Source organism: Meles meles, chromosome 5, assembly GCF_922984935.1.
Source record: "Meles meles chromosome 5, mMelMel3.1 paternal haplotype, whole genome shotgun sequence".
Taxonomy (NCBI): Eukaryota; Metazoa; Chordata; class Mammalia; order Carnivora; family Mustelidae; genus Meles; species Meles meles.
This window is the reverse complement of record NC_060070.1, coordinates 43,840,430-43,867,500: the sequence shown is the minus strand read 5'-3', so window position 1 is coordinate 43,867,500 and position 27,071 is coordinate 43,840,430. Positions and strand designations below refer to the sequence as shown.

Here is a 27,071-nt window from a genome sequence, read left to right as displayed (position 1 = left end):
ACAATAAGGACACAGCCGCAAGACTTCTGAAAAATAACGTAAATCATGTCAAGTTTAAGTAAGAGGTAACAATACAAGGTAATGAGCAAGGTGGAAGTTACAAAAGTTGCCGAGAGTAGTTCCTATTACTTTACGGGTTCTGAGGGTCTCTAAACAGCTTGGACAGGCGTAAATCACTAACTCTTAACCCAAGCCCTATTTGCTGCCAAATCTCCTTGGTGAGGACTACAATTCCCAGAAGGCAATGCTCTGCTCCCTTGACTCGGCTTCCTTAGCCGGCCGGGAGATGTAGTTTACAGAATGACGCCTTCGACTCGAGTTTTATACACTTGTCAGCACAGACTAGGCGGTAAAGGCCTCTTCTCCATCCGGGTCTTCCCATTTTCGGGGGTAGCTCGGACTGCTGAGCCTAATCTTGGTGCCAGGCTGGGCAGGAAGTCGGCTGACGGTTGGCCGACGAGGCGCTCTAGGCCGAATGATTTTCGTCTCTATGACCACAAGGAGGCGGTCTCGGGTGTCCCGAGGACTTCGCGCGGAGGGGGCGTGCGTCAGTTCCGCGCGGGGCTGTCGGGGAACCATGGCTGCCCCAAGAGGTGAGGTTGGGGGCCGCCGGGACGGGGGAGCCCGCGGGGGGCGGTGGCGCGCGAGCGTCGCCACCTGTCCGCGCCCGCGGGGCTCCGGGGTCAGGCGTCGGCGTCGGGCAGGAGGAGTTTGTTTGGAGCCGTGCTGTGGTGTGAGCCGACGCGGCCGCCTGCTAGGGCGGCGCGGGGCAGTCAGCCTCCTGCTGCGGCTGTCTTGCCCTAGCCGGACTCCGCTCGGGGCCGTTTGACTGCCCGAGACCGCTCCTGCCCCGACGAGCTTGCAGTGGGTGGGAACCAAATTCAGACAGGCCCGGGCTGCGGTGGACCGGGAGAGAGGCCGGAGCGCAGGTCCGGGGCTGGACCCGCATCACCCCGCGACTGGCAGGACTGTGCTCGGTCCCGGTCGGGGTCGTCGCGGCTGCGGTCTCTTTTGCGCCTTCTGCCCTACGGATGCTCAGAGGCTTAAGGGCATGCTCCGGGCGCGGAGCCCAAGCAGCGGCTGGTCCCTGTAACAGCCACAGAAAACATCACTGGGGCATTAAAACAGCGCTGAAACCTTAACGAGATGGAGAAAGCAGTCGTTAACAGAGTTCTTCCCTGGAGAATGTTGTATATGGTTAGAAGGAACACATTGATATTTTGGGTGGAGGGCGAGATCCACCGCTTTCCCCCCAGGGATGGCACATCAGAGTGATCATATCTGATGACTAATTGCCTTTTCATGAGGTTGCTTCTGATTAACCCCGAAGCACTTTGTTTTGCTGAGTGGGGTATGTAAGTTAGGAACAGACCTGAATTTCTGGACCTCAGAGCTGTAGCTAGGACAGGTTGGGCGACACCCGGATTCCTTCTCCACCCTCTCGCACAGAACATTTGGCTTCAGCTCTCAATAAATGTTAAACAAATACTTAAAGGATATTTTTCTGCATGGGTGCCAAGTTATTTTCCTGGTTGGGGAACTCACGTTTATTATAAAGTACCTGCCCGGGGCATTGTAGGCATTCTCCCATTTCAAGTAAGTCCAACCTTAAGAGTCTTTTTGTAGTAACACAGGAAATAAGAGGAAAAAGTAGAACTGTTTTGATAAATAACATAGGATGGGGGCAGCAAGATTAATGATGAACAAAACTTAAAAATAACAGAATTCATGTGAAATAGTTGCAGTAATTTACAGGTTTAGGCTTAATGTCAATAAATATTTGTTGTGCCTTAGCCAAAAGTTTTATATGCCCACTATAAATGTATCATGCTAACATTAGATTATAAAGATATATTGAAATATCTTTTCTTTTATATGAAAGAAATATATGTAATTTATTATATCCCAAACTAGTGTCAGTATGCTACATAATCTTGCAGTTGTGGCATTCTCAGGAACAAAATCTTTGCTTACCTGGTTGATATTTAAAGTCAGCTGTGTTTTGTGTATGCGTGTTTATGTTCATGTGTTTGGAAAGTATTGTTTTGAAATAAATTTTTAAATGCCATGGGTTTTAAAAAGTATTTTGTGCTTGAAATTGGGAAGCATTTTGAGGTATAACATTAGATTAACTTCTATATACATAATGCTGTTTACTAAATAATATCTTTGTTGCACATATTTTCCAGAAAATGTCAGTTTATTATTCAAGTTATACTGCTTGGCAGTGATGACCCTGGTGGCTGCAGCTTATACCATAGCTTTAAGATACACAAGGACATCAGACAGAGAACTCTACTTTTCAACCACAGCCGTGTGTATCACAGAAGTTATAAAGTTACTGCTAAGTGTGGGCATTTTAGCTAAGTGAGTATAAATATTTTTTAGTATGTTAAATTGTTAATTTTCCACTTAGTTAAGGTATTCCTTTATTAGAAAATTCAAGCTACATTTGATTATTCTAGAGCTGTGTTTCTCAACTTGGGCAGTTTTGCTCCACAGGAGATCTTTTTTGGTTGTGTCCACTTGGGTGATGCTACTGGCATCTGCTGGGTGGAGGCTGAGGATGCTGCCGAACTTTCTACAATGCACAGAACAGCCCTCTGCAACAGAGAATCATCCAGCCCCACGTAGTGCTGAGGTTGCAGAATTCTGCTCTAAACCAGGGGCTGACAAATTATGACCTTTGGGCCAAACCCTGTTTTCTGCCTCTTTTTGTTGCAGCAGAGACTGTGTGGCTCACAAAGCCTAAACTATTTACCATCTCACCCTCACAGAAAAGAATGACCGACTTTTGTCTTAGAGGCATATATGATAATAATAGTTAATGTTTTTTGCATTGTAAGTGCTAGGCATGGTGCTAAGTGCTTTTCATATAAATCATGTAATTTAATCTGTATACATTTTTAAGGTCACTATACCCCTGTTTTACCTGTACAGCATCTGAGGTTCCTCAGTATTAGTACTCACTCATTATTATTATTGCACACTTTTATTAGTATGTGGCAGCACTGGGCTTTGAATGCATAACATTGTATGAGACTCATTTTAGCTAAGGATGCAGTGTAAGAGAGGTTTAAGAATGGGGGCTTTGGAATGACACAGACTTGATTTTAAACCTAGATGCACAGGGATTATGAGTTTACACACATCTCTTAACCTCTCTAAGCTTTAGTTTCTTTATTTTTTAATTGCAGAAAATAATATAGGGTTGTGAGAACTAAGTAATATTCCATAGGAAATAGCATTGGGGAAAGATTTATGAGATGCAGACCCTTTTGGGTCATATGGCAGGTGAGAATTCATACAGGTTTCAAGATGTGAGTTAGTGAGAGCAGGGTACCAGTGAGGAATAGCGTGTGTGTAAGCTTTTAGATAGAAACAAATTTCATATAAGCACTTTTAAATTTCATTTAACAAATACTTATTGATTTCTGTGTTATGGTTTTATAAAAGGTGTTGAATATACGAGTCTGAATGAAAGAGATATGGTTTCTCCCTGCTTGGAGCTTAGGCTTAGAGGAAGAGAGAAAATAAGCCAGTAAATACACACACGATGACATAAATCATGGGGAAAAATACTCTAAAAGTGGTTTGGGGAGGGAGAAAGGAACAGAAAAATAACTTGGGGCCACATGGTGGCAAGCTTTAATATATTTTGAGTTTTCAGGGCACCTGGGTGGCTCAGTCAGTTTAGTGTCTGCCTTCTGCTCAGGTCACTGTCTCACAGCAGGGAGTCTGCTTCTCTCTCTCGGACTGTCCCTCTCCTCTGCTGGTGTGCATGCGTGCTCTCTGTGTCTCTAGGGCACACATGCACTCTCAATAAAATAAACTCTCAACTAAATAAAATCTTTAAAAAAATTAATCCTTTGGGCTGAGATACTGTGGTAGCTTAACTTGTTAGGTTGCAAGTAGGGTGAAATCTCAGACCTTTCACAGTTTCTTAACAAGATTCCTTTTTATGGAAATTAGGCTTTCTTCATTCTGGATAATGCTAGGTAAATGGGAGGTCTTATTGTACCTTTATAAGGCAGCATTCCAGAGGCAAAAATCTCTGTTTAAAACTCTACAACAACTTCTACATAACAACCTAAGAGTTTAATAAAATCCTAAGGCTTGGCTTCTTTTAAGACAAATATACAGATATTGGAAGAAAAGGGATAAGGGAACCCATCTCTTCTTTTTAGTCCCCCAGACTCCCTGGGGAGAAAAAAATTGTGACTCAAGAATGAAATAGGACTGTTAGGCGTGACATCAGCCATTTTAAACTGTAGAGTCAAATCATGATTCAGTTGTTTTGTAACTGTCAGGAATTTTTAAAAACCAATGTGCAAAAAACCCAAACCAAAACAAAACAGTGAGGCCTTTGGTGTAACTCAGCCATTGAGCTGTGTTCTGTCAATCCACCTGTATTGGCTTTGTTTTACTTTACTTTGCTTTTCCAACCTTAGAAAGCTTGGTGTGTAGTATTTCTTATTCTTCAGTTATTCAGTATTATGGGTGTGGTCAGTTGTAGTTTACTTTGTGGAAACTTTTTTGGAAATTACATAAAAATCACAAAAATTTCTAAGAATTCACCAGGCAAGTCAAATAATGGTGCTGAAATAACAACAGTGTGGAAAACCAAATACTGTACTTGATCAATATCCTCCTCATCAATAATTAGTTGCTGCGGCTGTCACCCACCTAATGTAAAGGCTTACAAGAGAGGCTCGTTTATGAACCCGTATCTGCATAGTATACAAGACCAGGGACAACCAAGAAAAGTAAAGAATTATGACATGCATATTTTAGTAGTTGGCATTTGACATTATATGGCTAACAAGAATTCGGGGTCAAGAAGAATCATTTAGAGCATACAGAGTTTCTAAGTGGAGAAAGCGCTAGAAAAAAATTACAAAGCATGAAACTGAGTGCATTTGAAATTATTGGATTTTATTTTATTTTTTATTTTTTTTTAAGATTTTATTTATTTATTTGACAGAGCTCACAAGCAGGCAGAGAGGCAGGCAGAGAGAGAGGAGGGGAAGCAGGCTCCCTGCTGAGCAGAGAGCCCTGTGTGGGGCTCCATCCCAGGACCCTGGGATCATGACCTGAGCCGAAGGCAGAGGCTTTAACCCACTGAGCTACCCAGGTACCCCGAAATTACTGGATTTTTAAAGTGAATGTAATTTTTATGGAGAGTATGTTAGTAAATTTTCATGTGCTTATTCAAACACATTGGGAGAAACTAAATACCTGCTATTCATAACAAGAAAATATTTTATTTTTTGGAATAAAGAATTTACTTAGAATAGTAAGAATGCCCATTTCTTAGAATGGTATAAAAGTGAAAGAGAAAGGAGAATAATTTCAACATAGGAAGTCACAGATTGATCTTTTCAAAATGAAATGAAAGGACACTGCTGGTGCTTCTTTAGCAGTATGTGATGAGACCCTCGATGATGAAACTAAAGCCCAGCTATCTGGGAAAGATATCCAGTGAAAATGTTCAAAGTTGGTTCTAGATCTTGAAGGGACAACTGGCTTATATTAATAAGCTGTTAATAACTGTTTCCAGTTGGAAACAGTTTGGAATATGGAAAAGACAAATAAAATACATGGCCGGACTCTGGGCCGCTAAAAATGAATTGAACAGTTAAGAGTTGCAGCAAATGAAAGACCCAATAACTTTATATTTGTCTTTTTTATTTAATCATGTGAGGTTTGAGAAGAAGTAAAAGATTTTCTAGATACTCTTCATTCTGTCATTTCTTTGTACACTTATTAAAACTGGTAACTTAAAAAAGTGATTCAGAGGCAAATAGGATGTTATATAGTTTGTCAAAAGTACAGGTTGCGGGGGCTGCCTGGGTGGCTCAGTGGGTTAAGCCTCTGCCTCCGGCTCAGGTCACGATCTCAGGGTCCTGGGATCGAGTCCCGCATCGGGCTCTGCTCAGCAGGGAGCCTGCTTCCTCCTCTCTCTCTACTTGCCTCTCTATCTACTTGTGATCTCTCTCTATATATCAAATAAATAAAATCTTTAAAAAAAATACAGGTTGGATATTACTGCTTTATTTTCTGTGATGGAGAAACTTAAAATATCAGAAAATATTTGTGGTAAGAGATTAGATTTTGTTTTCAAATTAGAAGCAATACTTTATCACTTCAGAGAGGATGACAATTCAGGACATTGTGGGAGAATGTGAAAGAATTACATTAGAAGCTTCCTCCCCTCTCTGCCTGCTTCTCTGCCTACTTGTGATCTCTGTCTGTCAAATGAATAAATAAAATCTTTAAAAAAAAACAAACTAAAAGTTTATATCTTAAAAATCTTCTCTTCAGAGAAGAAAAAGTAAGAAAAAGTTAGATCCTGGTGATAAAGTAAAATTTCTCCCATATTGTGAAAATAAAGTTAAGGTAAAAAGTAGACATGTTACCAAATTCTGGTTTGAAAAATTTGGAGGACAGGAAAAGGAAAAAAAACCTGGAACTACTATTTAAATGGAAAAAAAAATATTAAAGGAAGTACAGCCTTCTTCCCAGTCTTTATCCTATGATAAAGTATAATAATTTTATAGAGTTGACATAAATATTATTTCTGAACTTCAGTTTTATCGGAACTATGCAGAGCTTTACCTCATAGACCAATCTTCGGCTATTTGTTTATTTAGTATGGTCTCTACAGTAATGCTCTTTGCTCAGTAATAAGTTTAGTCATGGCTAATTGTTAAAGAAGTACATATCATTTTATACTATGTAGAGATAGGGACAGAGACTCAGGAAATTTCTTGAAATTCTTAGTGTCTTGCTCATAATTAAGGTTCACTTACAGAGAAACAGATCACTGCCATATCCAAATAATCTGTTTCCCTTCCTCCAAACATTTTAAACATGGTCACGCTTATGTCTGTTTCAGTATGTTATTAAAAGATGTAATGGGACAGTCAGGTGCATTCATTTATTCATTCAGTCATTGATCAAGCCCTAGTTATGTGCTCAACACTGTTTCAGATGTAAGAAGTGTAGTTGCAAACTACAAAGGCATCGTTCTGTCCCCATGGAGCTTATAGTCTAGTAAAAAACCAGATATTAAGCAAATAAGCAATAAGTTTGTGGTGTTAAGGATAAGTAGAGGATACTGTAAATAAGTATAATAGAGGGTTTCCATTTGGGTTGGAAGGTTTTCTCTCTGAGAAAGTTACATTTAAACCTAGACCTGAAGATTGAGTAGAAGTTGTATAGGAGAAGAGAATAGAGAAGGCAGAGAAAACAGTATATTTCAAGTCCCCAAGGCAGAAAAATTCTTGACTCTTAAGTAACAATAGCAGCAAATCAGTATGTCTGCAGTGTTGTGAGAACGGAGTGGTGCTAAGATGAAGCAGGTGAGGTCTGCAAGGTATCAAGAGTAAGTCCATGGTCTGTGAAGAATTTTGGATTTAGATGCATTTGGAAATAATAGAATGGTTTAATTCAGGGACTAACCATGGCAATCCATTTTGCTTTAAGAGTCACATTGATCTTTGAGAGAATGGATTAGAAGAGTGCCAAGAGTTGGAAGGAAGGAAGCTTATTAGAGGCTAGACATAATGGCCTACTATGACAACCCAGAATGAAGAGAAGCTAATGGATCTGAGTTATGTTCTGGAAGGAGAATCTGTAGGACTTGGTGATGGGTTTGGATACACAGTCGATCTGTATTTTTCATAGTAGTTATGTTCTATGAAGTCACCATAGACACTGAAGTAGTGAATATTGATCTAGTGCTCCTAGGGGAAAACAGTGTTAGGTTCCTGGGAGCCTCATGTCACAACATTTTCATCAACCAATCAGTATATAACCTTATTTTATGTGTGTTCCTGTTTAAAGACACCTTATTTAATATATGTTAATCCATTAGCTTTGAACTCAGAGCCAATGGCACTGTAAGTCATGCCTAAAGAAATCTTATCTAACGTGTATTTTCTCCTTAAGGCACATTACAGCTGTCTTGGATTTGGATAGTATGTTTGGGGGCCATTTTAAACAGCAGAATTACCACCAGAAAGCCCCAAAATGTGGAAAACGTGGCACTAAATAGACTACATTTCCTTACAGTATAAAAGCTGAAATAAGAAGGCAGAACGTTGTCTTTTTTGACCTCAGCTGGGAATGTGTGTATAGGCAACTCACATTTTTGGCCTCTCTGTACATGTCTGCCTGTGATTGTAAGAGCGGCAAGAGTATTGATTTTGGGGTTGCAAATACACTTTAGCAAACAGGCAGATTGGCACATACAGAACTCACGCATAATGAGGATCAAGTACAGTAGGTGAGGAAGGGAGGTGATAAGAATCCTATCCAGGTTTCTTCATACGAAAAACTGGGTAAATAGAGTTACTTTTTTCTGAGGCAGGAAGAAAAGCAGATTTTAGGGAAGGGGATATCAATAATTTAATTTTGGGTAGATACAATATAAAGTTTTTAGTGCCTCTGAGACATCCAAGTGGGCTATGGAGAGTAGGAGGTTGCATGGATGAGTCTGGAACACAGAAGAGAGGTCTGGGCTGGAGAAATAAATATGGATGTCTTTATCACATAAAGTGTTTAATCTCATGGGATTAGAAGAGATTGTCAGAAGAGAGTAATCTCATAAAAGTATTCTCATTTTCAATGCCCTTTAACTCCGTATACCTTAAGGATTTCTATTTCTTGGACCATATAACCAGAAACCACAGAACCTACATAAAGAGGAACACAATCCTGGGTGCAGTATGTTTAGACGAACGAAGTCAGCTTATTTTAAAAATAACAAGAGTCTGGTTTGAGGCAGTGTCCTACAATTTTGTGAGTTAAGTTAAGCAGACTAAGATAAGCATAACTTCAACCAAATGCCCAAATTAGGTAAATTAGAATATTTAGGCCCTAAGAATTTAAGCAGAGGCAGTTGCTCCAGAGATGGTTCCTGGTAAACTTTGGAGATCTATAGTCTAGTCACTCATCTCTTTGTCAGAACTTTGAGACTGATAAGGGACTAATTAATATCTCTGCCTAATAAATTTTACCTGACCAAATGGATCAGCAAGGTTCCAGACTCATGTTTTAAATGAATGGGCAGTTTCTTAGGATTTGAGGTGGTGGGGAGTTTGTATACCTAGGGAATCCTATTGGGATAGAAGTCATGTTGGCAATCCAGGTCACATGGCAGAGACCCCATTCTGGTTCTTTCTCTTCCTTTTCCCCTTTCCTGGGGTAGTAGTATTGAGGTTGCATCCCCTGAAGCAAGGGTATCATTTGATAAAAACTGTTATAGTCTGGAGGGTATGGCTGACTTGCTGAAACACTGGAAGACAACAGCTTAATTTTAATCTCAAATCTTTTCTTTGCCCAACTTATATATAGTAAAAAATAAATTATAAGTGAAATTCACTTGAAACTTTCTGTGTGATATGTTTAGGATATTTAACTTTTTAAAGGAAACAGATTTGCTTTGGTGAGGAGTGCAATGTGTATTGGGGCAGCAACAACCATGGGTTAAATTTACATTTCTTCAGGAAAATAGTAAAAACACATCTTTCAGATTGTGGTAAGAAAACAGGAGGCAGAGAAATGCATACCTTGGTGTGTCTCCAAGAAAACTGGGCATTAAATGTGGAAAATACTTAACTGCTATAATATACATAATATTGTAAGTTAAAACGCCTTAGAAAAACCAAGAATAGTGCTTCTTTTTGGCACTGTTGTGAAAAATGAGTTATTGAAAACACAATGAGCTGATATCTAACTTCTTTTCTTTAGAAAGCAAGAAACTACACTCTAGAATACAATCTGTTAATCACTGTCAAAATGTGTTATGTAAAAGGCCAAACATCTTTTAAGATTGCAGCAACTAAATTTGCTGCATTCAGACATTCAGGGTTGTTGCTGTTGAGAGTGGCAGGCTGCCAGAGCGATGGTGTTACGGAAACATTCTTTCCTGTCTCCCCTCAGAGGGAAACATGCAGGTAAATACAGCCAGTTTTCATTTTCAGTCTTGTACCTCTCTTTTAGTTGTAGGTATAATTTCATCTTCTGTGATGACAGATCTTAGGCTGAGGAAAGATTTATTTGCCAAAGATACCTAGAAAGTGATTGGCAGGGATAGGATTAGAAGATGTTCCCTGATCTCTAATTTTCAATTTATGAGTCTTCCAGAACAGTGAAATAATTGAGTAGTTTTTGATTAGCTAGGACAAAGATAAGAATGTGGTAGCATTGTTAGACATTTCAGTAATTTTCAATTTTATTTTTTGCTTTTTCTCTTATTTTTATTTCTGAATGCCAGCATTTTGCCTATGCATATTTTATATTCTTTCTCTCTCTATATTTATGCATTTCCCCCCCAAACTATTTGAGAGGAAGTTTTAAATAAGATGCCCCTTTGTCCCTAAATTTTAGCGCATATTTCCTGAAAACAATGACATTCTGTTACCTAATCGTAAGATACCCAAATTGGGACATCAGTATTTATACAATACTGTTATTTAATTGACAGACCTTAGGTAATTTTGCCAATTGCCCTAATGTCCTTTAGTAGTCAAAGAATTACATTTGGTTGTGATATCTCTAGCTTCCTTTAATTTGGGGCACTTCTTCCATCTTTCTTTTTTTCATGGCTTTGACATTGTTGAAGAGCATAGTCTGTATGTCCCTCAGTTTATGTTTATTGAAAGCTTTTTTTGATTAAATTTAGTTGTATTTTTTGTTTTTGTGGTCAGAAATCTCACAGAAATGATGTGTCCTCAGTGCAGTGTATCATCAGGCATACAATCTATTTGCCCATCACTGGTAATTTAATTTTGATTCGATTAAAGTGCCTTCTAGCTTTCTCCACATAAAGTTGTCAATTTTCTCTTTGTAATTAATGAATATCTTGTAGAGAGATACTTCATAGCTAAGTCAGTACCACTTTTCCTATCAGTTTCACTTAGATTATTACCCATTGATGTTGCCAAATGGTAATTTCTTAATTCCTTCACTCCTTGTACTTTTATTAGTTGACCTTCTACTCTAAGAAGCTTTCCCTTTCTTTCTTTCTCTCTCACACACACAGAACGTAGATTCATGGATTCATTGTATGGGCTGGAATACATTATCATTATTTATTTTGATGCTAAAATTATCTCAGGGCAGTGGGATCTTCTTAAGCTTCTTCCTGTTTTCTTTTTTTTTCATATTTTCATCAGTCTTTGAGCAGTTTATTTAGCATAGGAAGATATTTAAGGCTTATCTTATACTTTACCTGCCCCAGCCCTGAAATCATACATTTCTCAAAGAAGCCTTGTTCCTTTTTTTTCTTTTTTTGGAGAGTGATATTTAGAATCACTAAATCACATAATCTAGACACTAGATGTGCCCATTGCTTCTGGGGTATCATTGCTTCTTGGTCCCTTCAGTAGAGGCAGGAAATATATGTATGTGTGTCCATATACACCTATTTCTATACTTTTGTATGTATATGCATATGTCTGGGTGTATAACGTGAGTTATAGATTGTTTGATACCTATAATTCTGATCTAATACCATAGTTTATTTTAAACTTCCCTTTTCATATTTGTGTACTTCTTTAATGGTGACAAGTCTAGCTTCCATTATCCTTAAGATATTTATTTGCTCAATCTTCAAGTACATAAATAGATTCAGTTTCTAACATACAGCTGTAAAAAAAACTAACTAAAGTTCAGTATTTGTATGTAGTTCTTTTTGCCTTTAGTTTTAGAGCACAGAGTAAAAAAGACTTTCTTAAAATACTTGGGTTACTTCTCTTTTTTGTGTAATTTTGTTATTCATTTAAAAAACTGACGGGTTTTGTTTATAATTAATTTTAGGTTTTCCCATCCTTGTTGATTTTACTTATAATTTACAGTAATTTTTGGAATATGAAATTATACTAATTGCAGTGAGCTAGAACCGAAAGAAAAGGAGTGCAGGGAAGAATTAATGAATGGCTGTTTCAATAAGATTTAAAGTTTACATGGTCTAATTAGTGAATTTTAATTACATGTACTTTGCATGTATACCTGATATACATTGTGCTCCACTTTACTTTTTTTTCCCCCCTGCTTAAATATTTTATCTTAGAGATTGTTCCATGTCAGTTCATAGAAATGTCTCATTCTTCTATTAAATGGATGTATTGTATATACTAAGCTCTGCTGATGGGCATTTGAATTTTTGCAGTTCATTTTATTTTTTTAAAGATTCTATTTATTTGACAGAGACATTTATTTGAGCAAAAGAGGGAACACGAGCAGGGGGGTGGGAGAGGGAGAAGCAGGCTTCCTGCTGAGCAGAGAGCCCCATGCAGGCCTAGGGGTTCATCCTAGGACCCAACGGCAGCTGCTTGACGACTGGGCCACCCAGGTGCCCCAAGGTTGTTTGCGTCTTTCTAGATATACTGTTGTGCATCTTAATGATTACATCAGATCACTTTTAAATTGCAGAGGAAATTACTAAATCCTGTTTTGGGGGGTTGGGGACAGATTTGTAGTTTGATGTTGCAAAAGTTCTATATGTGATTAAGTTGATTTTAAAAATTCATTGTTATAAATTGCCAATTTCTAAGTTATTATCTGATTGAAACATAAAACAGTATAACATTTAAAGTATTTTGGTTTTTCAAACCAGTTACTGCAGCAGTTCACAGGAAAATTACCAGTTAGCTGTACGCATTACTAAATGCTATCATAGCTATTAAAACTGGTAGTTTTTATTTAAATCTGGGATGAAGACAAGGAAGTGCAAAGCTTTGACATTGTCTTAGAACAAAGTCAACATTTTATTGCTTGCTATTCACCAGTCTATAAAGACTAAGTAAACCTAGCAGGTTGTGTAAATGTTCTATAGTTTGGGTGTGGATAGTAATAAAGCAAATGCATTATGTAAGACTGGAGAAAATATTTTACTCCAGAAAAATTATTATTTTAATTATTTTTTATTATTACCTAGAATCATATAGCCATCAAATACTTACTACATTATAGATTATCCAGTCCTATTCTGTTTCTCCTGCTGGGTTTACATTTTCTTTTTATTGCTAAAATATGGTTTATATTTTTTCATAACTTATTACTACATGTAACGTTAGATCCAAATATGTACTTAACCTTTCAGACTTCCTTTTGTTTTCCTTTCAAACTTTCCTACTGTTTGTCAGTCACTCTTCTAGAAGACCAGAAATACTGTTCTTCTAATACAGTCTGTAACACTGGGTTTTACATTTTTGACTGCCTCTTTGTACCCATGTTGTAATGGGTTTAGGGTTATAGGAAGGGGAAAAAAGTCATGTACCTTGTATGATGGGTATTTTTGTCCTCAAATAGCCTCATTATTGGTTTTTATATCTAGGCCTCAAAGTCCTTTATGTGAGTTAATCATATTTAACTTTACAGATGATAAGAAATTTGTAAATAAGATTTAACTTTAAGCTCATGAGTAACTTCTATGTTCCATTTTGCACAGTGCCTTGGTAACTAGCCAAGGAATTGATTATACCTCCTAGTAGTTCTTGTCACATCAGGAGCTGGAAGAATGAGGCCTACTTTTTGACCAAACATAGGTCAGAAAGAATTGGTTTCAGTGGTTGTTAGGAAATTTTAGGGTGGGGGCAGCTGTGGGGGAGGCAGCAGCAGAATTTCTTCGGGTAACAAAAGGTTGCACATAGATTCTATAACAGTGATAAAAATCAAAACAAATTGTTCAAATATGAAATTTAATGGGAGACTATATCTAAAGAAATTTTGTATGTGCTTTTTGATTATACATGCTCTTTTTCTTATCTAGCAATGTCATTTATAGAATTGAATTTAATACATTTAGTTTTGTGGGTTTTTTTTTTAAGATTTTATTTATTCATTTGAGAGAGGATGAGAGAGCACAAGCAGGGGGAGCTGCAGAAGGAGAGGGAGTAGCAGGTTCCCTGCTGAGCAGGGAGCCCGATGTGAGGCTTGATTCCAGGACCCTGAGATGAAGGCAGTCACTTGACTGAGCAACCCAGGCATCGCAATACATTTGCTTTTAACAAAAGGTACTTAGTAAAGGATTTGATTTCTAAGCAAACTTCAGAGCAGGAAAATGGAAGAAAAAAATCGCCTTTGGTGTTTATGTGTTCCTTTTTATAGTATATTCAAGGCTGTAGTATATTTAGAATTGATTATTTTTGTTTAATAGTAGAACAGTAAATGACTACTAGTGGTTCTGGAAGATGTATTATTGTTATTTTTCTCAGTGGTGCTCTTTTTGGGATTCTTCCTTCTTCTGGATAGAGTCTGTAGTCTCCCCCAAGATGTGTGAGTTCCTTTTCATATAGATGCACCACTGTGGTGCAGAGTGTGTTGAATTTGGCAACAGAGGAAGACCTGTTACAAAGAAGAATGTCTTCTGTTTTCATGACCTAGGCCAAATTTCCTGTCATACTTAAGCATTTTCTTGGGGGGTATACTACAGTGGATAGACATAGGTAATGAGTTTGACATTGTGGACTTTTTACTCTCCTTCAGAATATGTGTAATTATTTTTGTAGTATTTAAATATGACAAAATTCAGTTAATAACTGTTGATTCTGTTAATGTAGTAGAGAGGTTCACTGTGACTGTTATTAGTTTTAAGTTGAAACAGATCTTTCTCCCCACAGAAATATCATGGTCTTGTCTCTTAAGGATGTTGTGAACTGCAGTTAGGACCCTTTTGATAAAGACCCTTTTTTGCTGCTGATGGTTATTACAAAACTTTTTTTTTTTTCCCCAGGAAATTTTCAAGAGGGGAAATAACCAGATTAGCTTGTTCGTCCTGAGGAACAAATAAGAATAGTTAAGAGCATGTATAATCACTATGCATCAAGTAGCAAACTTTCTGTATATTAAATATAGTTTACTTTTGTTGGTATTAGTAAATTATTTCCTGCAAATTTATAGTTACTTCAGTTTTATGGGAATATGCTTCGATTTATTGTCTGTTTCATAAGCACTGATCAAATTTACAAAGAATATTGACCTGAATTGCTTAGTTCCTATCTCAAGTGACTTCCCAAAGTACAAAACCTTTTTTCTTGTTTGTAATTTAGATCTATTATAATTTTAAAAAACCTTTAAAAACAGATATGAAACCTCATTAAAATAACAAGGGTGAACTTGATATAATGGCAGTTAAAGTGGGAGGGTTTAAATTTTTATAGGTAATATCAGCAATTCTGGATTCCTGTCTTATTTAATATGCTTAAAAACTCCTGGAGCTTTGGGCGCCTGGGTGGCTCAGTGGGTTAAAGCCTCTGCCTTCGGCTCAGGTCATGATCTCAGGGTCCTGGGATGGAGCCCCACATCGGGCTCTCTGCTCAGGGGGGAGCCTGCTTCCCTTCCTCTCTCTGCATACCTTTCTACTTATAATCTCTGTCAAATAAAATAAAATCTTTAAAAAAACAACAACAAAAAACTTCTGGAGCTTTGACCAGAGGTTGATGATGGTAAACCTCATTGTCATATTCCCAAATCAAACTTGTAATTGTTTTCCTTTAATGCAGTTGTTGGCATGTTTCTTTGAATCTAACATTAGTTGAAAATTATAAAAACAAAATAAATTTGCTAGATTACATCAACGGGGCGCCTGGCTGGCTCAGTTGGTAGAGCAGGTGACTCTTGATTTCAGGATTGTGAATTTGAGCCCCATATTGGGTGTAGAGATTATTTAAGAATAAAATCTTAAAAAAGAAGTAGATGCTCTTTAATTTTCTTTCTCACCCTTTTGTTTTCAAAGAGAAACTGGTAGTCCTGGTAGATTCAAGGCATCTTTAAGAGAAAATGTCTTGGGAAGCCCCAAGGAACTGATGAAGTTAAGTGTGCCATCATTAGTGTATGCTGTTCAGAACAATATGGCTTTCCTAGCTCTTAGCAATCTGGATGCAGCAGTATACCAGGTAAGTGGAGGTAAAGGACAATGAAAAGTGCAGAATCTTAAAAAGGTTTTACGGTAAAAGATTTTTATTAATGCTTTATCACTTTATATTTTTTCTCCATAATTCTGTTAATATCAAGTATTTGTGTCAGAAATTGTTACGTGTCAATTCATTGTTTTGTTTCTAGGTGACCTATCAGTTGAAGATTCCCTGCACTGCTTTATGTACTGTTTTAATGTTAAACCGGACACTCAGCAAATTACAGTGGATTTCCGTTTTTATGCTGTGTGGTGGAGTCATACTTGTCCAGTGGGAACCAGCCCAGGCTACAAAAGTTGTGGTAAGAAACAAAATGCTCCTCATAACTAAACTAGAAGATTTCTTTAATAAGTCTTGTAACGCTTTAGACAGTCACATTCATTGATGAATGTAGCACAATTACATTTCTTTGACTGAAAATAACCTTTGCCCTACAGATAGGCTTTGTTTTTAGTCCCTTATGATAATGAAAGATAATATGACTGATTGGTCTTCTCTGTCCCCTTTAGTGTTCTGGAGGGGAATATGCATTAAAATATGTTAGAGATGAAAGGTACCTTAATATAACCAACCCCCTTTGTTTTATGGGGACCAAATTGAAGTCCAGAGAAGTAAAGTAACTTGTCCAGAGTTACACACTGAACAGCTAACCTGTGACTAGACTTGTGCCAGTTTCCATAGTTTGTATGTTCAGAACTTACAGGCCTCTTTTAGACATCTTGTAAAGAATGCTGAGCAAGGTTTTCTCCATCTGATTTTCATCTCTTCCCTCAACTCACAGTTTTTGTTTTTGTATTTTAATCTTTTTGTACATACTCCCACTGTCAGTGGTAGGGATTATGGGGTAGTAGAGTTTTTACTGATAATCAGTAACTAAAATAGGGCCAAAAGTGCCTTCCTAATTTTCAGTTTAAGAGTTAAATGTTAAGTTACATACCTGATCTCTTTTTAAAAGTGTAACATACTTTATAGATTATTTTCCCAGAGAAAATTAGGAAGTGGAACTCAGTGAATGACCTTTTTGGAGTTTCCCTCTACAGCCACATACTCTTTACCTTTTAGCAAATAAAAGACCACAGTTCTCCTGTACATATAAGGAGGAGGGGAGGAACAGAGGAGCTTGTGCAAGTAGGAAGTCTAAAGCCTAAAACTAGGTGGAGGGCCCCCTCCCACCCTGGAAAATGAGGTTTAGATGAGTATTATTTTGACATGATATTTAAACATGCATATATTCTTGGTGGTATTTCAAGATAGTGACCAAATATTCACTGCACATTTAATTCAGTTTTAGACCCTCAGAGAAATAATTTATTGGGATGTAAGGCAAACAGAAGTTAAATATGAACTTTAACACTTCACACTGTTAGAAAAGATGTTAGGTCTATATCATACAGCTAACACATAGCTCAGTAAGCTAAAGCAGAGTATAGGGCAGCTTTCCTACTTTTGGGCCACTATAGAAAGAAAGTTCTTTCATATTTTAAGCAAAGTGTAGTTTCTTGTAACTGCCCTACTGTTTTTTTATTCTTTTCAGAATAACTCAAATCCTTTTTAGCTCCATATGATGATCCTTTGAATGTTTGAGGACAGTGTCATACCACCACTGTCCAAGTCTTTTTTTCCTCCCCATTGAGACAGCTGTGTTTTTTTGCTTAAGATTTTATTTATTTGAGAGAGAGAGCATGAGGAGAGGCAGAGGGAGAAGACTCCTCACTGAGCAGGGAGTCCGACACTCAACCGACTGAGCCACCCAGTTGCCCGTTTCTTTCTGTAATAAGAGTTTCTAAAGATTTCTTAATCCTTGGCTTGCCTCAGTATTTACCTTGTATTTCTCTTCTAGGTGCATTCATTTGTTTTTGTTCCTCAGTAGTCTTAAAACTTCCCACTGTCTCTAGATGTTGACTGAACAGTGTGAGGTATAACTTGTGAAGTCCCTCCTTTGTTCTGAATACTGGAAACTTGTTAAATTAGCCTATAGGTTTTGCGGAGAGGATAGCCATTCTGTAACTACACACAAAGTTGTTTCACACACATACAGTTAATTGCTAATTGTTATGTGCAGTGGGCTTCTAAATCAAAATGCAGGGTATTTTTAACTTAAGTATATCTTGTTAGTTTTGGTTCATCGTTCAGGTCTTTGAGGTCTTTCCAGACTTTATTACCCATTATTAGGTTTTTTGTATGTTATGTGTTCTACAGATTTGATAAATGTGTCTTTAGGTCTTCCCTGAAAATTTAGGACAAGACAAGAGTTCTGTGGCTATACTTTTAGATCTCTCTTTAGCTGGACTTTTTTCCCTCTTGCTTAATAAACCTTCCCTCTCATAGTTTTTAAAGGGCCTGCCAGGAATTTGAGGGTGCATTAGTTGAGGCTGTTCTGGCTTGAGGTCTCTTAAAGGTTGTAATCAAGATACTGGCTAGGGGTGCAGTCAACTAAGACCCGAGTGTGCCTGGTGGATATTTCTAAGGGAGCTCATTCATATACCTGGTAAGTTGGTATTGGTTGTTGGTCTAGCTTGATTTTATTCTGTTAGCACTTCGCTGTATGAGAATTCACTCAACTCTAAATAGACTTGTACTGCTATTCTCACTACATTTGTCTTGTTCACAAAAATACTATGTAAACCTGTCAGATTTCTTGCAAAACACTGTCTTTATGGAATCCCCTCATCACTTAAACTAACCAGGAATCCCTTCATAAGGAAATTTGGTATGTCTCAGTTTTAGGGAAGCCATATTGTGTTCCAGTGTTGGCCATTAAACTTCTTTTTTAGAGAGAGCGTGTGCGTGCAGTGGGCGGTGCAGAGGGAGATAGAGAATCTTTTTTTTTTTTTTTAAAGATTTTATTTATTTATTTGACAGATAGAGATCTCAAGTAGGGAGAGAGGCAGGCATAGAGAGAGAGAGAGAGAGAGAGGAGGAAGCAGGCTCCCTGCCAATCAGAGAGCCCAATGCGGAGCTCGATCCCAGGACCCTAGGTTCATGACCTGAGCGAAAGGCAGAGGCTTTAACCCACTGAGCCACCCAGGCGCCCCGAGGGAGATAGAGAATCTTAAGCAGGCTCCACACGGGGTTCAGTCTTACCACACTGAGGTCATGATCTAAGCTGAAACACTTAACTGACTGAGCCCCCAGGCATCCCCATTAAACTTTTTAAGTTAAGTCATCTGTTCTAGCATTTTGCTGGTAATCTACAGTATCAGTAACAGCTGCAGTCACTTATTACCAAGCTTTCTCTCTCATTTAACATAAAGCGAAACTCTCCTTTATTCTGAATAAGGTATGTTCTTGTCATAGTAGTCATGTATCTCAACTCCTTAGTTTCAGTGTTACTATTGAGATAGTATTTATTTCTGAGGAAAGACTGATGAAAGCCCGAGGATTAGTTTAGGGAAGAAAGAGGAAATAAAGTTGAAATAAGTTAGGGCACATACACATGTATTTTAGCACAGAATTATGATTATATTCACTTGTCAATTTCTCCTATCCATGAACTACTTAAGAACTAGAACTGTGGGGGCGCCTGGGTGGCTCAGTGGTTAAAGCCGCTGCCTTCGGCTCAGGTCATGATCTCAGGGTCCTGGGATCGAGTCCCGCATCGGGCTCTCTGCTCAGCAGCAAGCCTGCTTCCCTCTCTCTCTGCCTGCCTCTCTGCCTACTTGTGATCTCTCTCTGTCAAATAAGTAAATAAAAAAAAAAAATCTTTAAAAAAAAAAAAAAAAAAAAAAAAAAAAAAAGAACTAGAACTGTGTATCTTCATTTTTTTTCTTTTTTTTGGGGTGGGGGTGGGGGAGGGAGAGAACACAAGTAGAGGGAGCTGCAGGCAGAAGGAGAAGCAGGCTCCCTGCTGATGGGGGAACTCCAGCCCAGGACCCTGGGATCATGACCCAAGCCAAAGGCAGACACTTAACCAACTGGGTCACCCAGGTGTCCCTATCATCATCTTTTTTAAAAAAAAGATTTATTTATTTGTTTGACAGAGATCATAAGTAGGCAGAGAGGTAGGCAGAGAGAGAGAGAAGGGGAAGCAGGTTCTCTGCTGAGCAGAGAGCCCGATGTGGGGCTCGATCCCAGGACCCTGAGCCAAAGGCAGAGGCTTTAAACCACTGAGCCACTCAGGTGCCCCATCATCTTCCATTTTATTCATTTAGTATATAAGAAGTATATCTAGTACATAGCAAGTAAGGTGTTAGCATTTGATAAAAATTCAGTGAAGTAGGAAAGCTTAAAAGTCGTTATGTCATCCTGTTACGGATGTGGATGTATTAGGGAATAAATGAGGTAAACTGTTATCATTTCCATGGTTGATGCCTAACTCAGGGCCCTGAGTTAGGGTGGTGGCAGAAGTTAAAATTAAGAGGCAGACTGACTATGCAAAATGCTGTGCTAGGGTACCTATTGCTGGCGCACGTGTTCTAGTAAGTATTCACCATGGCTGCAGTTTGGGGGACACATTTTGTATCTTAAATGCTTTGGTTAATCTCTGGGATGGCCTTTTGTTTATTTCTGTCTTATTCTATAGGATAGCTGTGTCTCATGTGGCATATCCTTTCCAGAGAAACATAACACAGATTTTTGTAGTCATTTGTTTACTCTCTTGGATGAATTCTATTTGTTAGTTACTAATAACTTTCAAAACATTATTATTACAGGTGGAACAGAATCCCTTATTAGGGTTTGGTGCTGTTGCTATTGCTGTATTGTGCTCAGGATTTGCAGGTAAATTACAAATGTATTGTTTTAGTCTGTTAAAATTTTTAAAAAACATTAAACTCTAAATAGAGATCTAGTTTATCTTATTTCATCGTAACAATTTATTCCCATAGGCCTATTCTCCTACTTACGGAGTTTTGTGCCAGTTGTTATTTACTTTCAGGAAGTATATGGAATGGCAGTGTTTCAGTTCAGACCTCCGTCCGTATTCATGCTTAGTTACCTAAAAACATACGTCATGCTTAGCATCCTCAGTCCAGCTAAGAACCCAAAAGTAAATGAACAGAGACCTCTGAAAATGGAGGAAGTTAGCAGTGAGAAAGCTTAAGTACCTCTTTCCATTTTCCTGGAAGTGGCACTTTCTTCAGGCAAGATTCCTTATAGGGTATATGTTACCAGCTCAGTATCTGATTTTCCTTGTTAACCTCAAGTTCTTCCTCTGCTTTAACAGATTAGGAATTATGGAGTAGGGAGAAAAGGGGGGGGTGGGGTGGAGAACACCTCAGAAAAATTAACACATACAAGTAACAGCCAAAGGGAGAGAGGAGAACCAGAGTCACTAACATCAAATAAACATGAGAGTCTAGAGTCTTTTATGTGTAGGGACAAGAAATCCTCCACGTAACCAAGAGACAAGGTATGAATGTCAAGTGCAATATGTGTTTTAGAAATAGTTCTAACAGAGAAAAGCCTAAAGTTGTTTTTTTTTTTTTTAATTTTTAAGATTTTATTTAGTTGACACAGAGAGAGGGAACACAAGCAGGGAAGTGGGAGAGGGAGAAGCAGGCTTTCCGCTGAGCAGGGAGCCCAGTATGATGGAGGGCTTGATCCCAGGACCCTGGGGTCATGACCTGAACTGAAGGCAGCCACTCAAATGACTGAGCCACTCAGGTGCCCCTGAAAGTTCTTTTTAATAAAGAGTATATTAGTTATAGCTGTGTTTCTATTATTAATCTTTATTTGTGCTATTTCAAGAGTTAGGATTCTTTTTACTTTTGACTAGGAAAGTAGGTGGGATATGGAAGTGAAATATTGCTCTATGTGTGATAAGGGAAAAAAATCCAAGTTCAAGAATATACTTAATGATAGCATCATGCTAAATTTGTTTTGGAACCAGCAAATTAGAAACAAAAACTGAGTTACCCAAAAAACAATACGCTACTAGACTTTTGGCACTACTCTGAATAAATAAATGTTTGTGTCCAGCATTCTATTTAGTTCAACCTTTCAATACACAACTTAGGAAATGGTGGGTGGTTTAATATCCCTTTATGCTTGGAGTAACTGAGCACATAATAGTTAAGTGGATTTCCCAGATAGAATATTAAAACATGGGGATAGGAATAGCCATTATATGTTTATTCCCATTTTCTGGCTTTGTTTAACACACATTTATCAAAAAGCAATTTTGTTTTTCATTAGAATTTTTAGTTGATTATTATTTGGCAGTTTTTAAGTCTGTAATTAACATGGTATTTTTAATGGAAATCTTTGATGTCCCCAAATACCTGTATTCATTTTAAGTATAAAACTTAGAGCTTGGGGTGTATGTGGTGAGGAGTCATTTGCTCTTTTGGAGTATCTGGAAAACACTATGGACCTCAACCCCAAGAAAATGTATGGAGACACAAAATTTATTAGGGAGTTTATGGTCCTCTGACATTGTGTATGAACTTGGCTTGTGGAACCATACTTTAAAGGAAAATGGCTTCACTCAGCAAGTTTTATTTAAATTTTATTTTGGTTGTTACTCTGAAAAAATCCCAAGTGGTGATTATATATGTTATTTTGCAGAGCTGGGAGTTTTCATTACTGGGCAGATATTACAGGGATATGATTAAGATAATTGACTCTAACAGTATAGTTTTCCAGCTGACCAGAGCAAGTCTATTATTGGCATTAACAGAGAGCTGCTGTGATCTATCTTACTGCTATAATAAAAGCAGAACTGTTCTTAACAATAATTTGAGCCTCCTGTTAAATGTGGGTTGGAAAGTTTCCTCTTGGTTATATTTATAAGCTCTATAAAAATGTACATTGCTAATGTTTTATGTGCCACGTTACAACCAACAAAATAAATATGCATTTGATATGTTTGTTCCCTGAATCATATACTTTATATTATTATACCTGTTATTGTTCTAAATGAGAGGCATTTTAAATTAATTTTTAGTAGTATCTTTCATATTTGCCTATCTTTTTTTTCAGGAGTATATTTTGAAAAAGTATTAAAGAGTTCAGATACTTCCCTTTGGGTGAGAAACATTCAGATGTATCTATCAGGGATTGTTGTGACATTAGTTGGCGTCTACTTGTCAGATGGAGCTGAAATTAACGAAAAAGGATTTTTCTATGGTTACACATATTATGTCTGGTTTGTCATTTGTAAGTATCCAGGAATTAAAAGTTCTGGGTAGTCCTTTTTTCAGAAAAAGTTGTGTTTTAAGCCTTTATAGCATTTTGAAATTATTCCTCTGATACTGTGAACACCGGTTTGAGAAAATGTAATTTTGGTTTTATTGACTGACTTTTGTGGCATAGCTATCCCAAAGCAATTTTGCTTTCACAATCAAAAGTATCTAATGTGTTAGCAATAAATGCGTACAATTTAGTAGTAGACCACATAGCCCTCTGGGCATGTGAAAAACAATGTTATTTTGTAGGAACTATTACTCGACTTTAGTACAAACTCTCTCAGATGGCTACTTGCAAGGAAAATAGTATTTTCCTAGGTAAATTAGTATGACATCTCTGGGGGTGAAAATTGTCTCACCATCATAGAATGTTTCATTATTTGAGTGTTAAGATTTTATTTCTTTGTGTATACAAGTTCTTGCAAGTGTTGGAGGCCTCTACACTTCTGTTGTGGTCAAGTACACAGACAACATCATGAAGGGCTTTTCTGCAGCAGCTGCCATTGTCCTTTCTACTATCGCTTCAGTGATGCTGTTTGGGTTACAGATAAGTATGTCTTCGTTTGTATTTGAAGTTTTTAACGTAGAAGAGCTTCCCACTTGTTGATTCACTTCATCTATTCTTAAATATGGCAGTTGGTCATATAGTGTTTACCGAAATTCTTTGTTTAGTTTCTAGTTGTATGGGACGTAGGTCAGCAGTACTGAGGTAGTTGCAGCTGTCCGCAAGCTTATGCTGGGGCAGGTGCTGGTTCTACTGAAAGTGAGAGGGCTACGGAGGAGTTCTTTTGTAGTCGGGACCTCCCCATTTCCCAGGTTTGAGATCCAAGACAACTTGAGTACTTCTTACTTCTGGGTGAATACAGTGTGGTTAGGTATGCGGGGAAATGAGTACAAGGACTTCACTGTAACTGCACTACTGAGAGGAATCATTCCCCAAACAAGGCTCTCCATGATGAAGAAAGAACAGAAAATTCTTTTCGTTTCCCTGAGTTTGTACCTTCCTAACTTTTGGACTTGGGTATAAATTAGTTTTGAAGCAAATTCTAAATCTTAATTAAAAATGTCTTTGTTTCATTTTATATGTAATTAATACAAATTTCATTACGGTAGCTGGCATTCTGGCACTCTCACTGCGCTAGTCCTTCTAGTATGTATTCCTGTAGCCTGCACCCAGCATTAAGTTGGCTTCTGAATTGTTTAGGCAGTGAGGTTGATTCAACATTCCTTGGTGCCATAATAATCATTTTCTTTACTGATCAGTTATACTTAGTCTGTTAAATATTGATGTTAAAAGAAACCTGACTTATATTTGTTTGATTTTAAAATTCATTCTTGATATAAATGCAAATAGAGGAATGCCAAGCTTGTAATCTTAAAAAACCATCTTAATAGTATGGTTTACATCCTGCCTATACCATTTTTTAGTTGTGCAGCCTTGAGGAAGTCACTTAACCTGTGGCTTAGTTTCTTCATCTGTACAGTGGGACTGGCAGTATCACCCATCTGCTAGGGTTGTTTCAGGTGAAGTGCTTAGAACGGTGCGTGGCACACAGTAAGTATTCTGTAGGAGACCAACCACTTACCATTCCAGTATCAGTATTTATAGGTCCTTTCATAGATGTATTTCTTACCTGACTTGGGTGAACTTTTAATTGTAGTTCTGATCCTTCCTTAGCTCAACAAATCCTTATGCTTTCAGTCAGTGTCCTTATTGATGGTCAAGGAACTTAACTAGAACATCTTAGCAGTCTTTTTTTTTTTTTTTTAAGATTTTATTTATTCTGGGGTGGTAGGTGGCTCAGTCACTCAGCGTTTGCCTTATGGCTCAGGTCATGATCCCAGCGTCCTGGGATCAAGGCCGCCATCAGGCTACCTGCTCAGCGGGAGTCCTGCTCCTCCCTCCCCCACTCCCCTCCCACTCCACTTCCCTCCCACTCCACTTCCCTCTCTTGCTGTGTTTCTGTCAAATAAATAAAACCTTTTTTTTGGAAGATTTTATTTAACTGGACAGAGAGCAAGCACAAGCAGGCGGAGTGGCAGGCAGAGGGAGTGGGAGAACTCCCCAGCGTCCGACATTTTATACATAAAATGCTTACTCGTCAAGTTTTAGACAAGCTGTAATTTCTTATGTCCTGATTTTCAGGATTAGGAATTTTTTAAAAAAAGCTAACAGAAAATGGAATTGTACTCAGTAAATCACCACCTCATCTCTTCTTCAGAGATCTTCACTGGTTTGAGTCATTGGTCATTGAACCTGGAATTCTGCTCAACCACTTTTAACTCTAAACTTCCACAGGTTTTTAGTACCATGGAAAAGCCATATTCCACTGCTTTTCTTTAAATTAGCATACAGAGACGTTAGTACAGTCTTCGTCAGTGGTCCAGGACAGGCATACCTGTGTTCTTGAAAAGCATGTAGTCAGTCCCTTGATTGTACCTTTTTTTGGGGATAGGTAGGGGTGAGGGTGGAGGAACGATGGCTTGAGGGATGGGTAGCTAGAACTGATTATCTTTTTAAACCTTACCATCATAAAAACAGAACACTTAGATCTATTTCCCATATGATCTAATGCTATAGACCTATAATTGAAAGATTTCAAAATTTAAAATTGATGATTGTTATATAATTTTAAGGACACAAATACATATTAAGCCTTTTTTTTTCCATTCTTTTCAGCACTCACCTTTGCCCTGGGCACTCTTCTTGTATGTGTTTCTATATATCTCTATGGATTACCCAGACAAGACACTACATCCATCCAACAAGGAGAAATAGCTTCAAAAGAGAGAGTTGGTGGTACGTGATTTCAGCCTCAAAAGAGATTTCTACCAAGACTAAAGAAACTATTTGCATTAAACGAGAGCCTTAAGTCAATCCCAGAAGGTAGCTTAAACAAAAAAAAATACGTTAACTGTGTCATAAGAATTAAGAGGAAAACTATCTGAGTGAATTGCTACAAAGATTTAATGTGGCCTGTTTTGAGTCAAGCTGTTTTGTTTTAGAATGAAAGAATTTTATTATTGTACATATAATGTATATAAAAAGTATTGGAGAGGTGTGGTGTTTAAAAAAATAAATTACGTGAGGATACAATATTCAAGTAACAAGGTTTGGGACAAGGTTAAAGGTTCAAGTGCCAAAGCCATTTCTGTATGAACTGTTTTCTTGTTCTGGTACCAGGGGAGAAGGACCATTCCCTCCTTGTTCTCCAATTCATGTACAGTATTTCATCCCAGCAGCAGTAATGACCTAGCTCTTTTCTTACAAAAGACAGGCAAAACCAAGATAGGCTAGTTCAGAAGCAAACTGAATGTGTAACTTCTCAAACTGAATCTATTTCATAATGCAGACAATGACTACTAGGTGGTGAATGAGTACTCCTGTAAGTGCTGTATTTGTGCCATTCATTGTCTGGATTCATGTTTCTTTGTGGTTAGATGATCTACTTTTCTTCAAAAAATATTTCTAATGTCACTTTTGTACTTTTTTTATACAGTATGTTTAAAACTATTGGGATGTCAATAATTTGTGAAATTTAAGTGTTTTTAAAAAATTTTTCTATAATGTTAATGGGAAAATTCAGCAATAAACTTAATTTATTTATATGAAATCTGTATCAGTTTTTGTATTGTGATTATAACCATTAAGATAATGTAAAACAACCAAAAATATTAAATTTTTCATTTTTTCTGTGTTGGAATTTTAGGGTTCTTTGCTTGCATATAAGCCAACTCTGGGCTGGCCTTCGTCAGCGAAAACTGGAGTTTATAAGGACGGCAATTGGGGCAGTAGGGCTCTAGGCTGTAGGAGATAATGTACAATCTTTTCAGGGAGCTGCTTTTGTAAACACTAGGCCCTAATCTTCACTGTCCTATGTCATTTTACTCAAGATTCAGAGAGGTGAATTCAAATGACGTGGCTACCACCGATCTGGGATATGATCTCCAAACAAGTAGAGAAGGATACAGGACATGAAAAACATGTCCCAATCGTACATTTTTATTCCATGGCTGGTTT

General features: G+C 37.8%; 1 protein-coding gene across 1 annotated transcript; it reads left to right on the top strand.

The window, feature by feature from the left end:
* The first annotated feature begins 435 nt into the window (after positions 1-435).
* SLC35A1 (solute carrier family 35 member A1) lies at positions 436-26,334 on the top strand. Its single transcript, XM_046004900.1, has 8 exons — positions 436-593; positions 2,190-2,367; positions 15,746-15,905; positions 16,072-16,224; positions 20,576-20,642; positions 22,845-23,021; positions 23,467-23,601; positions 25,731-26,334. Exons 1-8 carry the CDS (start codon positions 476-478, stop codon positions 25,856-25,858), a joined length of 1,116 nt encoding a protein of 371 aa, XP_045860856.1. The 5' UTR covers positions 436-475; the 3' UTR covers positions 25,859-26,334.
* The last annotated feature ends 737 nt before the right edge of the window (positions 26,335-27,071 follow it).